At 37.9% G+C, this 19,500-nt stretch overlaps 1 protein-coding gene across 2 annotated transcripts in view; it reads right to left on the bottom strand.

Annotated features, from left to right (window-relative positions):
* Positions 1-720: 720 nt before the first annotated feature.
* BICD2 (BICD cargo adaptor 2) overlaps positions 721-19,500 on the bottom strand; it is a 153,934-nt gene continuing 135,154 nt past the window's right edge. Inside the window, exons 7-8 of one of the 2 annotated variants that reach the window (XM_074957791.1) lie at positions 6,095-6,305; positions 721-2,883 (exon numbers count right to left, since the gene is read on the bottom strand). In XM_074957791.1, the coding sequence (XP_074813892.1) occupies positions 2,878-2,883; positions 6,095-6,305 (217 nt within the window). In that variant the 3' untranslated portion in view covers positions 721-2,877. Of the gene's footprint in view, positions 6,306-19,500 lie in introns of both variants that reach the window. The other variant, XM_074957792.1, reaches the window with a different exon arrangement.

Below are 19,500 nucleotides of genomic sequence, written 5' to 3'. Positions count from 1 at the left end.
AAAACTCCAATTAAAGCTAAGGGAAGTTTTGAATGAATAAGCACTAAAGGATCAGGCCAAGAGCCTTGTCAGACATGAATTCTGAGTATTTTGCAAGCAGACCAACCCGGTTTGTGAACATTTGCTAAATAGAAATGGGCCATTGTCTTCCTTGAGTTACAATGTACATTAAGTTGATTAGCTTTTCTAATGGAATTGAATACCAGGTTACATAAACTACAGTGAGTTGCGTTAGTTTAGGACAATCCCCATTTTGGGGGGATGGTGGTATTATAAACCTTAAAAATCCCATAGACCTGTATTTCATGTCCCTAGAGGTCAAGACCAACTCATAGTAACCTACATCCTGAAAAGGCTTTGTGTGTTGTTTGGACTGATCTAAAGTCTTATCTACTTACAGCTGACTTTGTACCTATATTTAAGCTGGTTTTAGGTCAGCTGTATATACAACTTCCTTCTGAGTTCTGAAGGGTCCATCAGAAATTACTGTTAAACATATGAACGACAGTTAATAGATGTAGGAGTTCCTTTTTCTATTCAAACTATATGCAAATGTAAATCATCTTTTAGGTTTCTTCCAGGTAAAACCTATGACAAAAATACAAATATTCATTTAACCTTGTATTAAGATTCTTAATGACCTAGGAATATTTCAACAAATTAAAGTGGCAGACATTGCAAAAACAAACAAACAAAAAAAATCCCCCCACACACAGTAAACAGATCTCCTTTTCTCTTTTATTGATACTGCCAATGCGACTACCTTTACACAAGCAGATTGCTTTCCTACATTACACACATTTTTTGTATTAATTTGGAAGTAACATTTTGCCCCCTAAAGTTATCAAATTAACACAGTTATACTTACGAATCAGTTTTCCACAATTTTCTTTTAACGAATGACATTTACTTTTTCAGATCTGTGTAAAGGTTACTTGGCAAGAGTACATGCATGACATTAAATGGAGACCAATCCACCACTAAAAGGTAATGCACATAAAACATAATACAGTACTTTGACATCATTTCAAATAAATACCCACGTACAAATGTAGTAATTTTTAAATGTAACAATATTTCTTATGAATCAATACTGTAACAGAAGATGAAAATATAAGAAGTCCCCACATCTAGGAATAATAATGCTTCTTCCAGCAAACAGAAATCTTTTCCCCACTGACAATATTATTACAATTTGTACTTTTTTTTTTTTTTTTTTTTGAGGGAGGGAAGTCTTCCCCCCTCTCCCCCCGAAGTACCAATTTAATGATTCACACTAGCCTCAACAAACAGCACCAAGGCAGGTGGGTACAGCTTGTTGATGCACTTTTCACTTTCTGTTTCCTGAAATTACAATGATTAGATACAACATGCAAGAGTAGGTATTAATGTCTTGTCTTTCACATTTCCAAACAATACTATGGTTAAACTGTATCCACCACCATACACAGCGAACAGAACATTAATGTTCCCAATACATCCTCTGTACTGCAGCCACAAATGCGTTAATACATCTTGCTCATTTGTTCAATAAAAGTCCATTTTGGTTCCCAAAGTGTATTCGGGTTCGTTTTTTTTTCCCCCCTATACCCCTGAATTTGCAAGGATCTGCATGATGAAGTATCATTGACTAACAGTATTTTTTACAATTTCTTGTGTATATATAATCTCTATATTAAGACGACCATTAAAAATGTGCGAAAGGGGAGTTCACTTTGCACTTATTGCTCCACATCTTTACTAAGTTCCAAAACAACCGTTCATTTCTTCTTGTATAGACTAAGCTATTCTAGGAGTCTCACTTAAATTATTAAAGGCACTACTGGCAGTAATTAATGACAAAAAGGCGCTGAAATAGAACACCCTATTCATTGACAACTTTAGAATTTTTCTTTCTAAATGTACCATAATTTGGCACAATAAAATGAAGAAGTAACAAAACAATTCCAATTTGGAATTTAAGCCATACAGTTGTATAAAATTCTGTTAATCAATAATACTTCATACCTTCCTAAAACCCAGAAATTCTGGAATTTATAGGTAACACTACTTTAATATTTTTCAAGTGCCTATTACTGTTTTAACTAGAGCAAAGTCAAGTTTTCTTCTTGTTACATTGAACTATTCCTAAGAATAATAATACAATATGAAAAAAACCCCAGAATTTGAATACCCTGGATTTCTTAATGAACATGGCAGTTAAAAATCAGTAATTTTAACACATAAAGCTTAACATTTTATAATAATAAAAAAGGTTGCTGAAGCACAGCACATACATAGTTTAGCAGAGCTCCTGGTTTTTGTGTTGAAACTCTTTTTCTAAACGCCATCTAGAACAAAATCAGAAATAGTCCAAATCTCTGCCACATGCTGATGTCGAAAATCAACAAGCACAAGCCCAAAATGGGGAGAGAGACTGTGAGCACAAACCACTGCATTTTATATAAACTCTTCTACATAAGGAATTAAAAGAAGCTAAAGTAAAATATCAAAAGTGCACAGGTTTAACAATCAGATAAAAAAATGAATATCTGCAATGAAATAAGAAAAATTCCCCCATCTGAACATTTCTAGTAGATCATAAACTAATATGGTGATCGTTACGTTCAAAGTAGGTTTCTTCAGCACTTGTAAGTTTTCGTCCTGCAGCAGCACTTATAGGTAAAACTTGTTTGTTTTATAACTTGAGACATAAAAGTAAAATAGCAGGTAGTATATTGGAAAAAGGTGGGTTTGTTTTTTTTTTTAAAAAAACAACAATCTAGGATCAGGTCAGTGGTTTCCATTCTTTGTGCAACAGGCTACCACTGTTAACCAGAACGAGGCAGGCTAAGAAATACTGTTGCACTGTTGGAAAGGCCATCTCCAGGAACTACTCTAAAGCTGAAAAATGGAAAACAGAACAACATTAGAAAAATTGGTACTCATTCATCAGTTAAAGAACTGACTTAATACAGAGTGCACTGCAAGATCTCCATAGCAGGTTAGTCGGTTGAGGGGCATCTGTTAGTTTCCCAAGTTAGAGGCAGTCACTTTAGTTGGCATGTGCTTTCCAAGCTAATGAACAATGCTTTACATGAGTACTGTTCAGAAGCAACAGCTTTGCAGGAAGGTTTCTTACAAGTACTGAATAAAGCTATGCTGTTCGAGCAAAAGATACAGCAGTGAGTATGCGAAAGCCATTATCAATGAAGATTTAGGTTCTCCCAAGACATGCAGGTCAGTATATCATGCAGGCCAATGCAGAGAACAGTAATCATTCAAAAGAAGAGCCTGCTTGCAGAGGTAGGTGATGGCTTAATAAGTTTTCCAAGCTAAATCCCAACCCATTGAAAGGGAAATGAAAGACTTAACATAGCATAGGTAAGTTTCAAGAGATTTGTTTCACAAAAGTACAAGCCCCCATAATCTTAAATATATTAATCTAAACATACACACAGCAGAAACAGGTCACTTTTATGTACCGTTGCTCATTTCTCTTTAGATCAGGTTTTAAAACATACACTTGACAAGCTTAAATGGTCTGGCTGTTTTTTATTTTAAGAGCCATAGAGATTAATAAAAATGGAAAGGATTACTAAGCTGGTTGTGATGTAGCAAAACTATTCATATTTTGTACTGATAATGTGAGCCAATATCGATAGTAATAGTCACCTTCTGATAACACTGAAAACTTCCTATAAAATTTCAATTGACTTTAAAACTAATCAATGCATGTAGTTTCTTAAATTTACCTTTTCTGTCATTTGTATGTTGTGACAATACTACCACTAGAGACAGGGAAGCAATAAGAATTGTATTAACAGCTTCCTACCAAAGTTAAAACAAAATGATAGCTGCTTCTAATGGAGCAAAATGAGTTCGTAATCTAAATGCCTACTTTTACAAGGCATTCTTTATAATTACCCACAATGCAAAAATGAGAAGAATAAAGGCCTTTTGGAGGATTGTGCAGCAAAGAAGAGGAAAAGCAGGACTGAAAATTGTTAAAAGGTATTTTGCTTCTAAAAATATCAAACCTGCTACATAGCAATATTAAAGCTCAAATTCAGGAGAATACAGTGTTTTCTAAAAATGAAGTAATAACTGATGCACAGCGGCCTGCTTTTGGGGCCACAATTACTGTCTTTTTAAACGTCTCATGTACACAGGTAATTGGGCAATACAGAAGACTTGGAAAATCCACTCTTTTTTTAAAAAAAAATAGATATTGGCAAATGTGATTCTGGCACCAAATTTAAGGATGCCACATTCAAATATTTCTTTTAAAACAAGATTTTTCATAACTCTGATGTCAGATTTCTGCACAATTTACTTGGGTGGATTTTAGAAGCATTTTTTTAAAATCTCTCGGAAGCCAAAGACTATCTTTTCCCTCCATTGGGAAAGCAGGCTGCGCTCCTTATTACTTTATATTTATCTTGTGATATCTCCTGACTACTTATAGGCAGAGCGGCGATACACAGGAAGCAAGCTGCTGACCGTCTACAAGAAATGGTAGTGAAATGAGGCAGTACTACACCAGGATCATTAGAATGGCTTTAGAAAACATCACTATCAGCAGACAACTGTGCAGTCTTGGATTACTTTTAGTTAATACTACAAGCATACAAAATTATTTGAAAAAGTACAAAATGAACAGGGCTTTACATTAAAATAAAGTTTGAGGCTAGGCACTTTAAAAACTTTTGTTTTTAAAAAATGTGCCTTATTGTGCTCCACAAAATTTTCCACAATTTTAAAAGCAACATTTTTCAATCTTGTATATTTATCACTTGTATAGGCACCAATTATGAAGTACACTTTTTTATGTTATCAAACATATTGAAATTAAGTGGCTAAAAAGGCCCCTTAAAAGTCCAATAGCAGACAAAGTATTTTTTTTTTTTTACGATTAATACATATGCTAACCTACTTCATTAATATTTATTAACAAGATGAACAGGTTAAATTTCCTGTGCCTATAATGTAGAGCCCTGCGAAAGGTGTGCTTGCATAAGGAATGCAATTTTTTTTATATTAAAAAACCCCACAAACAGAGCTCTGAAACACTATCCCATTAAGATTAATACTGAGAGCTGAGAAGAACTGTATTGTGACTTAAAAATAGTAGAACACAGTCATATAAATTCTGTACAGATATGGTGTGGATAGAGTTATATGTAAAACACCTTCTTTCCAAACTGTTATGCTGCAAAAAGCAACATGATACCACAAACATCCTTTCTGTACATGACACTTTTTCACAGCATAACTTTAAGGTGAAACTGCATATCAGTTAGGATCCTAATATTTGTAATTTTCAATTTTATTCCAGATGGGGTAATATTGCATATTTTTAATAGACTATAAATGTGCAAGTTTCTTTAGGTTAACCCTCTGAAGTAGAGAAGAAAGAGTTTAAGAACGTATCCTATATTTCTCCAACTTTTATAGCTTATAAAAGCCTTTTGGGACTTTGGACAGTGGTGATATGGCAGAAAATTTCTGACGACTGCCACAGCAGCCAAATCTAGTTTTGGTACTGGTTTTGAAATGTTCTGCATTTCCACGTTACACATCTAATTTCCAGTGTTGCATTTCACCACTTTTCAAACCAGATTAACAAGGAGATTTTCGGTTTGCTTTTTCCTGTGAAAGCTTTTTTTATTTGAAGGATGCTGTAACCCTGGGGAAAGGATCATATTTGTGCTAATCAAACTACAGTTAGTAACACCAGATGTAGTATAGCAGGTATACACTTTTAACACTTACCCATAAACAGCAAAACCATACACGTTAACTGTGGAAACAAAAAGTTCCTTTCCACTATTAACTTGTTAATAAGATCTCCATACGTATGAATTAGTTACAGTTAAGACCACCATAATACCATTTGTATTACATGGTTTAACAACATACTAGTACAAGCAAACTCACCGCAACATTAGATAGTGGGGATTTATGCTGACAATTACAGCATAAAAATTAGATGCATAATATGATTTCCTACATGCCTCTTCTAGTCACAATAGATCTTATACTTCTCACAAAACACCTGGTTGTTAAGGACAGACCCCTCAGATCTGTCTCCACAGGACCGGATATGACTTACACTCGGGTTACTGGTCTTGGCTTTGGAAGCAGATTTAGTGCGCACCCTTTTGGACTGCTCGTGGTCAAGCTCCAGATGCTCCAGGCGCTGGGTCAGTGCCAGTTTTTGCTGGATTGCCATACGAAGCAAGGAGTTCAGAGTCTTCTTCTCATCTTCAGCTGCTGCAAGCTGGCGTTGCATTTCATCCAGTTGTGTGACATATTCGTCACATCTGCAATGAAATATATCAAGAATCTTTAGCAACCCTATTTTCCATTACAAAGCATGAACCCTTTGTGCTCAGTGGACATGGCCACTGGCTGACAGGAAGGAGTTTTGTAATCTGTTATGCGCATATTTATTTAGGAACTTCAGCAAAACCACCGTGCAGCCCAATTATTTTCTTCTGTGGATCTCCAAATCCCACATTTAGTGCTCAAGTTCTCCCACTTCATTATAAGCCTCCCTGACTCCCCAAGTATGGGACCTGGAAGCTCTTTGAGGGGCTCTGTCTGAAAATTGAGCACCCCGCACTTGACCTGATAGTGATGAATTACATCTCATGACTCATTCTTCACATAAATGGGGCATTCTATTACAGAAAGTTAGGACTTTAGTTCTAAAGTGTAGGTTAGAACAAAAGGGTCCTATAACTTTTAATGAAATGGCCATTAATGCCATTTTACCATTGACTCAGATGAATTCATTTCCCTATTTTCCATGTGAGAGAAGGCTGAAAGACATTTAATAAATTCCCCTTTTATCTTCCAATGCACATCCAACCCCATACTGAACTCAGTCACTCTCCCTGTCCCAAAGAAAAGGCCTACAAGCTGCCCAATACTGTTCGGTTCAATTTATTTATTTATTTTTTAAAAGAGGAGCAGATGTAGATTCCAAAACTCCAGTTTTGCCTACCCTGTTTGCTGGTGTAAGATACCAGATATTAGTGTTTTATTGCTGTTTTGTTTTGAGCAAGTATGTCTTTTTATGCAAAAATAATGTTTGCAATATAATGATTTGCAAATGAATTTCTAACAAGGAAAAGGTGGGCCCTTCCAGTGTTACCTGGCATTTTGCAGGGCACGCTCCACAAATGCCTGTGACCTGTTTAATCTGTAATCACTTCCATTGAGCCTGGGAGTTATTAAAACTGCATCATGCACCATAAGCAATTCTAAATGAAGCCCCTCACGTGTAGGTGTGTGGTATGTAGATGATATAATGAGTATGGGTGTAAAAATAAATATGTCTATACACCAGCAGAAATCTCTCACAGCCACATCTGTAAAACTGAGCATCTTCATAAAATCAAAGCCAAACCTCCACCAGGGAGATCCTTCTTGTGAGATGTATTGAAAAGTCTGTCAAGCTACTAGCAACGTATAATCTAAAGCAGAGAGGAAAAAAAAAATCTGCATTCAAATGCAGATTCACACACTGTGCCTTATAAAGGGCCTGATTATTTTCCCATTGACTTCAAAAGCAGCAGAGGCCAGCTTGCCGTCTAACTGAGTTTGCCAGAGAAAAGTTTTTATTTTGAAGTACACATTGAAGAAAGTATCCAACAGTGGCCCCTAAATGCTCACATCAAACTTCAGTGCACTCAGACTGCACTGTAGGTTAGCGTACCAGGGACAACTGGACTCAGTGCTATAGATGGGAGTCTACCCTTTTTCTCATGGAGAAGCTGTATCGAGAGTAAAGACCTACAGTGGTAACAATACATGGAATTCTTGGAGAGTTTTGAGGTGATGGTGGGATTGAGACAAGGCAGTGTGCTGACTCCTCTTCTCTTCAGCCTAGTTATGGAGGTAATTAGTAGGAGAATCAAGCCAGCGGGGAGACAAAGAAACCTATGTATGCTGACGATCTGGCTCTTTTGGCTGACAGCAAAGAGAAATGAGCTAATACAGTATCAGAGTGGGCATCTGTGTTTGAAGACCATGGTTTGAAGGTAAACACAAAGAAAACTGAAGTTGTGCAAGTAGGGAACGTGTAAGAAGGGTGGGTGGTTGACACTTCAGGAGAGAAGCTACTGCAGAACTACTAACTGTGGAATGTAACCTATCATTTTAATGAGCTTCTGTACCAAATGACTGGAGGATAGCTAACATGATGCCAATTTTTAAAAAATGCTCCAGTGGTGATCCTGGCAATTATAAGCCGGTAAGCCCAACTTCAGTACCAGGCAAATGGGTTGAAACTATAGTTTAAAACAAAAAAACAAAAAAAACCCCAGAATCAGACACATAGATGTACACCATTTGTTAGGAGAAGAGTCAACATGTTTTTTGTAAAGGGAAATTGTTCCTCACCAATTTATTAGAATTCTTTGAGGGGGTCAACAGACATGGACAAGGGTGATCCAGTGAATATTGTGTACTTGGACTTTCAGAAAGCCTTTGACAAGGTCCCTCACCAAAGACTCTTATGCAAAGCAAGCAGTCATGGAATAAGAAAGAAGGTCCTCTCATGGATCCGTAACTGGTTACGTGGTCACTGTTTTCAGAATGGAGAAAGGTAAATTGTGGTGTCCCCCAAGGATCTGTACTGGGACCTGTCCTGTTCAACATATTCATAAATGATCTGGAAAAAGGGGTAAAGAATGAGGTGGCAAAATTTGTAGACAATACAAAATTACTGAAGATAGTTAAGTCCAAAGCAAAGAGTTACAAAGGGATCTTTCAAAACTGAGTGACTGAACAACAAAATGGCAGATGAAATTCAAGGTTGATAAATGCAAAGTAACGCACATTGGAAAACACAATCCCAACTATACATACAAAATGATGGGGTCTAAATTAGCTGTTACCACTCAAGAAAGATCTTGGAGTCATTCTGGATACTGCTCTGAAAACATCTGCTCAATGTGCAGCGGCAGTCCTAAAAACTAACCATGTTAGGAAACATTAGGAAAGAGAAAGACATAAGATATCATAATGCCACTCTATAAATCCATGGTATGCCACCATCTTGAATACTGCTTGCAAATGTGGTCACCCCATCTCAAAAAAGATATTAGAATTGGAAAAGAGCAACCAAAATGAGTAAGAGTATGGAATACTGTCCATATGAGGAGAAATGAAAAAGACCGGGACTTTTCAGCTTGGAAAAGAGACAGCTAAGAGGGGATATGATAGAGTTCTATAAAATGATATGACTGGTGTGGAGAAAAATTAATAAGGAAGTATTATTTATTCCTTCCCATAACATAAGAACCAGGAGTCACTCAATGAAATTAATAGGCAGCAGTTTTAAAACGAACAGAAGGAAGTACTCCTTCATACAACACACGGTCAACCTGTGCAACTCATTGCTAGGGGATGCTATGAAGGCCAAAAGTATAACTTTGAGATCAAAAAAGAACTAGATAAGTTCATGGAGGATAGGTCCATCAGTGGCTATTAGCTAAGATGCTCAGGAATGCAACCCCATGGGTGTCCCCAGCCTTCTGATTGCCAGAAGCTGGGAGTGAACGACAGGGGATGGATCACTCGATGATTGCCTGTTCTGTTCATTCCCCCAGAAGCACCTGGCATTGGTCACTGTTGGAAGACAGGTTACTGGGATATATGGACCATTGGTCTGACCCAGTAGGGCCGTTCTTAAGCTGATTTGGAAAAAGAATTTGTGTACTTAGGGAGTACACTTAGCGCTACTGGAGAGAATCCAGAGAATTGAAAAGAAGAACCCAAGTATGCTGGGACAGCACTGAAGAAGGCAGCAGATCTGTAATTAAGTAACAAATCGAAAGGTAAAGTGCATGCTGCATGTGTTTGTCCCTGCTTGCTCTGTGGTTTGGAAAAGATGAATCTTACAGAGATGGAAGAAAAAAAGATACAGATAGTAGAAAATAATATTCTGAGATGAATGGCAGGTAAGTGGAGAGTTGACAGAGTGTGTCTGGAATTCATTAGGGGGAAGAAACTTGGGACTCTCAGTGATAGATAGGCTAGAGAGAGTATGCTTGAGGTGGTCTGGACTTGTGAAAAGAATGGGAGAAAAATGAAAGCATGGGAGGAAGAGGAGAGCAAGAAAGGATGTGGAAGACTGAGGAAAGACGGAAAGACTCTGTCAAAAGACGCTTGAAGAGAAAAGGACTATAACTGTAAGACTTAAAAATCCATGCCATGGACAGAAAGGCGTGGTGAAGAATTGTGAGTACCTCAGACCCTGTGTAAATAGGGAAAGGAGTTTAATACAACAGATACATTTCCAAGGCAAAATTGAAAAAACACTCCAAAATTAGAGGAACCAGACTTGATACTTCCCAAACTATGGGCCAAGTCATCCCCTCTGATCTGTCACTGGTATTGAGGAAGGAAGGAAGCAACAGGAAACAAGTTTAAGTGTCCCTAAATATGCTGGATGGAGGAGAAATTAAACTTTAGGACCATCATGTCCCTTCCCCTCCCAGTAAGCTTCCCCGCAGTCCCACGTAAGCTTCCCTGCAGAATTTCACCCCCTTTGGAATGAGGACAGTGGGGTGGGTGTGCTTGGGGATAGCTGCCTTATGTAGCACGTCCCAGCAATCCTGCAGAGAAATGTTCACAGGAATGAATCATTTGGACCCCATCAGCACTAACTGCTGCACCATCCGCTCTATGCTGGCAGATGGAGATGGATTTTGTTGCCAAAAGGTGAAGGGGGAGGCTGAAAGGACAAGGAATAGCCCAAAGGGACTAATGATCTCAGGATGGCCAGAGATCTGTGGGATTTCCCTTCAGTTCTTGGGACATCCATGATGTTTGGAAGAGGGAGCACACACTGGGTGGACACCATGAGGAGGCAAATCTACCACCTCCTTCCCCCAACCTGACTCTTTGGAAACTTGGCTACCATAAGCCAATGGAGTTTTCATAGTATCTTGTGACCTCTTGTTTTTTTCCCCTGCAGCAGAATGTGTTCTGGCCCTAAAACATGACGATTCATTAGGCCAAATTTGGTCCCAGTTTATACCGCTTGCGTTCTTAGTGCAGGACTGCTGGATGCCGATCCTGCACAGAGCAGCTACCCTCAGCTACACCTACCCCTCAGTCCTCACTGAGGTAACAGGATCACACAGGATGAACATCAGAGCAAAATTTCTCTGCTTTTCTAACCGTTTGCAGATAGAACCAAACTATCAATTTCTTTTCAATCTGAACTGCACACTTCAGCCCCCAACCTCACTACGGTAAGGCTGATTTATAACTGCTGCAGCCATTCATTTGATTTCCATTGCAAAATTTGTATTAAAAGACTTTGAGGGGGTGAGGGGGAGCGGATTTCAGTTTTAGTCCTCCTGAAAGCGAAAGGCTGGCTAGGAACAAGAACACTGCAGAAAAACAGAGTACAGCTTCCCACACAGCTTTGCTAATGTACCTTAATAGCAGGAACATTGCAAGCTGAGGATTATCTAGGCGTCTCCTGATCAAAGGCTGTCAGTTGTGCCAAGCTGGGTGCTGGTTTGGTAACATGGACAAATGCCTGTAGGGGACTAGAATAAGGCCAACAAACTCAGTCCATAGTTGTAATTAAATCTCAAGATTTCACCTGTGAAAGGCTACCATTGCACCATCAGGCTTTTTGCTAATGCAATGTTTAAACATCAAATGAATGCCATTATAAACTTGACAATGGGAAATGATTTACGGTTTTTAAAAATGTGATGAGTTGTTTTTTTTTAACCCATCCTATTCTCACACTATTTCATTAATATAGGTGGTGCTTTCTTGCTAGCAGCAGCAGAAACATAGTTGGGATTCTTACTGTCCTGAATTACTGATCTCACGTGTGGGTTAGAATGTCTTGGAGTTTTACTAACACATGAGACATTTCATGGCTCTCTTTCCTGAATCCATTCTCCTGAATGGTTCTTTCGGCTAAAGTATTTTGTAAGTGAAATAAATCAGTATCTTAACCAGTTCTGTGCCTGATATTATTCAGGATTCCTTTGTAAAGCCAGAGAAGTGATACTTTGCATATAAGAATAGTAGTCCATTTAAACAGGTTGAAAAGGATCCAGGTTTTACTAGAAGTGGATGCAGACTTTACACAATTGGTCTTCTGGGACCAATGACCTGCTTTCCTCCCCCAGGCTGTTCATTAATGCCGTTTTCATTTGTTTCAACTGAGTGTTAGTCCTTTCCTAACTATACTTAGAAACCATGGTCTCCAGCACTGCCTTATATCAATGCAGTATAACAATTCACACTAACATCATGACTTTTTTTTTTTTTTTTTTTTACACATAAACTGATATCGATTTGTAGCTTTGCAGGTGTAAAAGCAAAATATCTTCTCTTTATAAATTTATCTTTTGTGCAAAGCAACATTTCAGACTATGTATTCAATGTAGATGTGTGGAACTGAAGATTCCTTTGTTCCAAACACACTTTTGAAACTAAAATAATTGAGCTTTCATGCTTACAAAGGAAAATAAGATTAGCATAATTCAAGTCTGTTGTGCACGTACTGTTATATAAATAACAGTACGTACATAACAGACTGGAATGATGCTATTTATTTATATATATATATATATATATAATGATGCAGACCTTGAACATAAGGCTTTGATGTTGCTTACTTTATCACTGATGATTAACCAGGAAAACAAGAATTTAAGGAAACCACCAACTTGTAAAATTTTAAATAAGCAATACCATAAAAAAATCTCAAACTCAAGATGATACAGAGAGAGGAAAATCCCTGAAGGGCTCCATGAAACTAAAAGTTAAAAACATTTAAAATGCCCATGTCTAAAGCTAAATTATTCTTTAAAAACAAAAATCAAAAGCATGCTGAATATCAATGTCTCTAGGGTTAAAGATCTCATTTTCCAAAGCAGTTTAACATTAGCATTACTTACTGCACATGCCAATCTCTCCTTATTTCTGCATATATTTTTAATCATCTTGAACTTCAGCGTGTTCAAAATGGTTAATTAATCCTGATATATTTTTAATCATGTGTTTTGCCATGTTCTACAGTGCTAAGATCTGTATTTGCAAATGCAACCCATGTAGTTATTGGCACCTGCACTTACTTACACCCATTTACCTTTTCCCATTTTCAGTTGTGATCAGTACAATACCAATTTATAAGAAAGCAGTAAAGCATAACAAGCAGAAAGAGCTAACTGAAGAAGCCTCTTTGGGAACACTGTCAGCTACTTTAGCCTCTACCACAATAGATTAAACTGTCACCTACATTAGAAATTAAGAGCAGAGAGGATTAAAGTCTCACAATTTTTCCTCTTCATTAAAAGATGGAAAATATATCCAAGCAGAGGCTAAAAGACATTTAAATGAACACGGACCCTAACAGAGACTAACAGCAGCATGGCTATAAGAGGTATTAGCTTCTACCTGCCATATTAACTCTGTCTTTACATTTGAAATAAATTTGATGAGAAAATTCCTAACAACCCACCATCACCAGCAGGAATGAAGAGGCCCTTACCTGCAGAGGAAACAGTGTGTGCTTATACTGCTAGAGGGGTGGGCATGTGGAGGAAGAGAGGGGTCAAGGAAAAGAAGGTGAATCTATCATCATGTAGCTCCATTACCCTTCCACCCAAGGCGACAGTAGAAAATGCACAGTAGTTCCACGGCTGCTTTGTAGGTTAGAGGGCAGAAGTAAAGATTCTTCCTTTTTCCCCTACCTCAAAACGATCCCTGGTTTGGACCGGGCACTGAAGGCAAGATGTAGAGCCAAGCGAAACACCATTTGATTTTATTTAATTAGAACACCAAGTTTTAAATGGCTTATATTTTGCATCAGCTCACCATGCAATGTAGAGAGAAAAACACGAGTTACAGTGGTTCATTTTAGATGGACAACCTCTAATTTACAAATTTTCTTTCACATAAGACCAAATTTTGTGATTCTTTCTCAAGCCAAACTCCCACTGGATTTCATGGAATTTTGCTTGACTAAGGGCTATAGAAGTTAGCTTTCATTTACTAACGTCTCAATCCTGGAAGGTGTTGAATTCCCCAACTCACTTCATTTAGATTAATACACACACATACACAGACAAAGATAAGTATCCGTATGCCCTCGGCTGCCTTGACATAAAAGTGCATAGCAAGGAAAACAAACAGAAAAAGAAAAAGAAAAACACAACCTAACTGAAATGCAGTTATCCCATCCACTTGGACTTCAGTGGAGGAGCTCGCACAGGACTGGACTCTAAATTGTCAATGAGTTATTGACCTTCATTAAAGACAAAGTGAATAAACAAGATGAGGCCCAATCCTGAGTGGTGTCAGTATGGCTCTGCACATGAATTCGTGTGGATCCAACTGCAGGATCAAGGTCCTAGTCCTAATCCAGTGTCTGAAATATTTTATGAAGTCACTTGATAATCTTGACCTGTCTGCCTGTGTGGGATCATGCATCTGTAGCACATATGCTTAGCAGATCCATGTAAACTAAGGCATTCTTTCAAATATATTTTTAAAAAAATACCTGAATCCAAAAATCAGATAAAAAGGAAAAGACCACAGATGTATATATTTTGGGCTTAGAGATCAAACCAATTCAAATATCTATTGGAAATCTTGACTCTGACTTTTCTTATTTTTTCCCTAATCTCCTGGACATCTTGCATTGAAAACTCATCTGAACCGCACATTAAAGAAAGTTAATTATGGGCTGGGTGTCATTTGGCTAAGAATCAAGTACAGATTATAACCAATATATAGTTTCCTAGATCACTTATCTCAGCCATATGGAACAAATACTTTTGCAAATTATTTGTATTAACTGTTTAAAAAGTAAATCACATGGAGAATCTCCTCTGCAGCTTGATATTTCCCAGGAGAATTATCTCCATAATACAAAGGCCAAGGTCAGATCCACACAGCTGGACCCTTCAGTCCTTCCGCACTTCCAAGGAATGCAATGGGACTCTGCCACAAGGGTCTGCCTACTTCCATCCTATTGAAGGGTCATGACCAGACTTGAAAAAAATTGAATTTACCATTAAATGAAATCCACAGGAAACCCCATTTCTGTATCAGGGGAGAAATTAACCCTGGTGAACCATTTAATTTTCATCTAGGCCACGTATACAGAACAGAGGGCCTCTGCAGCTGCTCTCCACCACTAGCTATCTTTTAGTTACTGGGTGACACTTGAGGTTTTGATTTTAACCAATGAAGGCTCTGCCTATTTGAGAAGCTGCCATTTTGATAAGATGTTGGCAAGGCACTCACCATGAAAGGGGCTTTAGAATTTACTCCCCATTAAGTTCAAAACCGCTCCAAGCTTTTGAAAAAGAGCATGGGATAAGGGCTGGTATTTGCTCTAGTCTATGCGTACTTTCATGGCCCTCATTACCACACAATAGGACCATTTGCCAAGTATTTACAACACTCTTGTGAGGTGAGGAAGTCTCATTACCCAAGTGTTGCAGATGCGGAACTGGGGCACACAGCGATTATGTGACTTGCCCAGAATCACACAGGAAAGCTGAGGCAGAGCTGGGATCTGAACCCAGATCTCCCCGATCCCAGTCATGAACCTATTCATAAAGCTATCCTCAAGGGGATAGCAGAACATTATTGATTTTCAAGCTCCGGTCATATTCTGGTTTGAGGGAAGCTGTTGGCCATTTTCATTGCATTTTTCAATCTTATTATCAGCAGTGCCTAGACCCTAGGATAGGTGCATTTTTGTTATACATATAAATATATAAATCAGTACAAGAAGCCACGAGTGTCATTTTACACCATTTCTACCAAATACATTTTGAATTCTTTTTTCTGCCACTGTGTCTTGTTACTTGCATATAGGACATTGGCAGTGCACAGTACTGGACCTGGAAAATGTGTTACACATAGGCTCATTCACTGCCCCTGAGCTACACCGTACCACTGGCTGTAGAAACTGGGAGAGAAATGCCTGTTAGTCAGGCCTTATGAGACTCCACTCTAGCCAGTTTTCAAGATCAAAGTTCTCCATCTGGCTTCTCTGAACTGAGCATTTATCCAATGTAGAAATATTCTACAACTTGTTCCAAAACTGTCCCAGTCCAATATGAAGCCCACTTAGTTATGTATGTCTCTTACATGTAAGTTTCACAGTGCTCTGGTTCAGTTTACAGCTTCCATTGTTAAGCTCTTCTTTCATGTTCTGTAGGCCCTATGATATCTGAACAAGAGGATAGCCTCCAAATTAGCTTTGCTATTTTAACTACTCTGCCAGTGTTTAGATTTGTTTACTTCATTTCATTTTCACACCGCCAGTTGGATGCCTTCTCTGTGATGGTGAACAGTAATAATTCATTAATTGCTGTTTGGGTGGTAGAAGTCACAGCCTGGTTCCCTTATTCTGATAGCCTTCTTGGACTAGTCTCCTCCAATTCTAATACTAGTCTCATACTATGCACTATCCGCGCATTACTAGCATTTTCTAATACATGTCATCTTCCCTCCTGCTGACTAGCTGCAGAGTTTGCACTTGCACATTGCTTGTCAAAGTCATCTACTCTCTGCAGGATGCCATTTCTTAATTACTGTTCCATCTTTATTCTGGAGGGAAAACATCTATTCTCATCTCATTCTCACTTGTTCTTAGTTTCTGGGAAGATGGTTTCCCTCTCGAGATTCACTGTAAGGTTCTGTTTGCTGATGTTCTATAAAACCATTTTCCTCAGGCTCTTGCTCAGTGGATTCAGCAACCTTCACTCTGAAGCAGGGAATTTGCAATTTGCTGTGGCAAGTTCTTTTTTCTGCAAGTGTTCATTTTGTCCTCCTTGCAGAACTAAAGTACTTTTCTTCTGTTAGAAGAAGAGGCAGAATATTTCTGCAGAATGGTCTGAATGGATTTATTTGATCTGAGGTTTCAGATTCTAACATAGAACACACGAACACCATGTTTGAAAATGTTTTGTCTTTGGAATGGATAAGTGTCTCATTTTGCTTTTCTGTCTCTGGTTGAATTTGCACCCTTTTACAGGGATATGTGCTTCTCATCCTGAAATAATATCTTGCTTATATCCTTAGCTGCTTTGATCTTCGCATGCATTATTTCCTGACATGGTAAGTCTTACTGCTATGGTCTTTTTGCTGAATCTTGGCATATTGTTCTTATTCCTGTATTCTTAGTGCTGTAAGGTGACCAAGTGTCAGAGTCAGGTCCTTGTGGGGCAGAATGAAGACTGTTCTACTGAGTCACACTGACTTGAAGACCAGGTTGGTCTCTTTGGCCCAGATTTTCAAAGGTTCTTGGGCATTGCTACATTCACTCAGTGATGCAATGCCTATATGATTTAGAACCCTAAATCTCACTTTCAAAAGGGATTTAGGAGTCTAAAATCCATCAATAGTCAACGGGATTGAAGCACTTAAAATCCCTTTTGAAAGTGAGATTTAGGCTCCTAAATGAGTTAGGCGTTGCAACGCTGAGCAAGGGCAGCAATGCCCAAGTGCCTTTGAAAATCTGGGCCCTTTGCTCCAACTCATGGATATAAATAGAGGGGTAGTAAAGAGAGAGAGGCAGTGCAGCACAGAAAATTCTGGAGACTAGCCTGCCTGAAAAGTAGTAGGGTCTGAGTGTTTGTAGGTAGGGTCCTGGCCAATTCTGTGTTCAGTTATGAAGAGAGGAAAATCATGATAAGATAGGAATTTTGTGCAAACTAAAGAAACAAATCTCTCCCCTGAGGGGCTTGCAATCTAGGTTACTCACAGGGCAGCCAGTTATGTCCTGGGAATGATAAGGGTCACACTAAAAAATCATTATGTACTTTTCATATGTACACATCCTGGGTTCAGTGGGTTTTTTAGAAGGGTGCAGGTGTGTTCACTAATACGTTAAAGTGTTATTTTTAGGACCTGGGCAAGCTAAGTCAGACAAGAGGAAGGAGTAAAACAATGGAATCAGTGACAGCCAGTCTTCAAATTGAAACCAAAATATCTTCCTTTCTTTCAGCTTTTCTTTGCTTGTGATTAATTAATACCTGCTTGATCAGGGCTTGGGTTTTTCCTGAATAACTGAAGCTTCTCTCCCAAACCTGCAGTAATGCCCTGTGTTTAGTCTGCCATAGTACAATAGCTTCTTAAATAATGACTTGTGGGCCAGTTATTTTCTGTCCTTCACGAAGTCAACTTCTTATAACCACACTTTCATTCTAGCACGTGTTCTTGATCTTTACCCTCAGATGCTGTAAATCCCTGCACCTCTGCTGAATCACCATTCCCATGTATTAGGGACTGCTGGAGAATTACAATCATGGTGTTTTGATTTATTCCCAGTTGGGTGCAGATGGCTCAAAGCAACTGCCAGGAAGGCTGCAGTCTCCTTCCTCCACATTTCCTTACTGAATTAATAAAAAAATACTAACTTCTGTTTAAATTCCAAGGTTGGTATATTTCTTATCTATTCTAATATTGTGTTTTGTTCCATAATGAGCCTTAGGAAATGAAACCCTTTGGAACTTTTTCTGTAAATAATTGTCAGTCTAGAAACATATTTTGACCTCTTCTACCTTTAAATTTTAGCCAAGTTAATTTCAATCTCATCAGAATTTTACAGGAAAACTGTCTCATAGAAAAGAAATCTTATTTTCAAGCTTCTAAACAAATAAATTACAAAACCACAGTTTAAATATCCTGATTTGATCATTGTAAAAAGAATCAACTACTGTATGTGCTTTTAAATATCTGCCTCAGATCTGATGACTTTTAAAACTAGCTACTTGGAAGTGTAAATTTGATCAGATTCCTGTATAAAAATTCCTTCCAGAATAATTAATCCTCTAAATTCATTATTGAGGTTTCCTTATTTGGTGCTGCTAATATAGGCCCTTAACCACAGGAACCCTCACTGACAGCTTTATAGCTCTTTGGAAGTAGCCTCTTGATTAAAATATTTTTCTGGAAATGTATGAAACAAGATCTCTTGTTTCACTTGAGTTCTCTCTACATGTGTGCTATTTTACCAGCTTCTTTGTGGATAAAATAAACAAACAGCTAAACAATGTGTGTACACTACATTTCAAGAACTTTTCCTGTTTTTGATAAATTCATCATAGAGATATGCATTAAAACCCTGAATTTACTTTAAAACAACTATTATTAATCAAGTTAGCTACCAATTTACAACATGCTAAATAGCACTGGGTAGATTTTTAATAAATAAGAGTGGTTTGTAGGGCATTTAGTTTTTCTTTTCAATTTGCAATGATTTACTTGTTTTCAAAAAATAAAATTTATATCAAGGTGTGCAACTATACTTCCATGTTATGAGTATATTTTAAGAACAAACCATTTGTTAGACTGAATCTCTTCACAGCACACAGATTTTCTTGATTTGCTTTTTTAGAATTCTAGGTGCAGATGTTCCTAAGATATATACCAGACTCCAAAATGTTAACTTGGGCAGTGTATTTTTATATGAAGAACTTTTCAGAGATTCAGGATTTTGAAATATAC

Source organism: Natator depressus, chromosome 7, assembly GCF_965152275.1.
Source record: "Natator depressus isolate rNatDep1 chromosome 7, rNatDep2.hap1, whole genome shotgun sequence".
NCBI lineage: Eukaryota > Metazoa > Chordata > Testudines > Cheloniidae > Natator > Natator depressus.
This window is presented reverse-complemented; position numbering and strand designations above follow the sequence as displayed.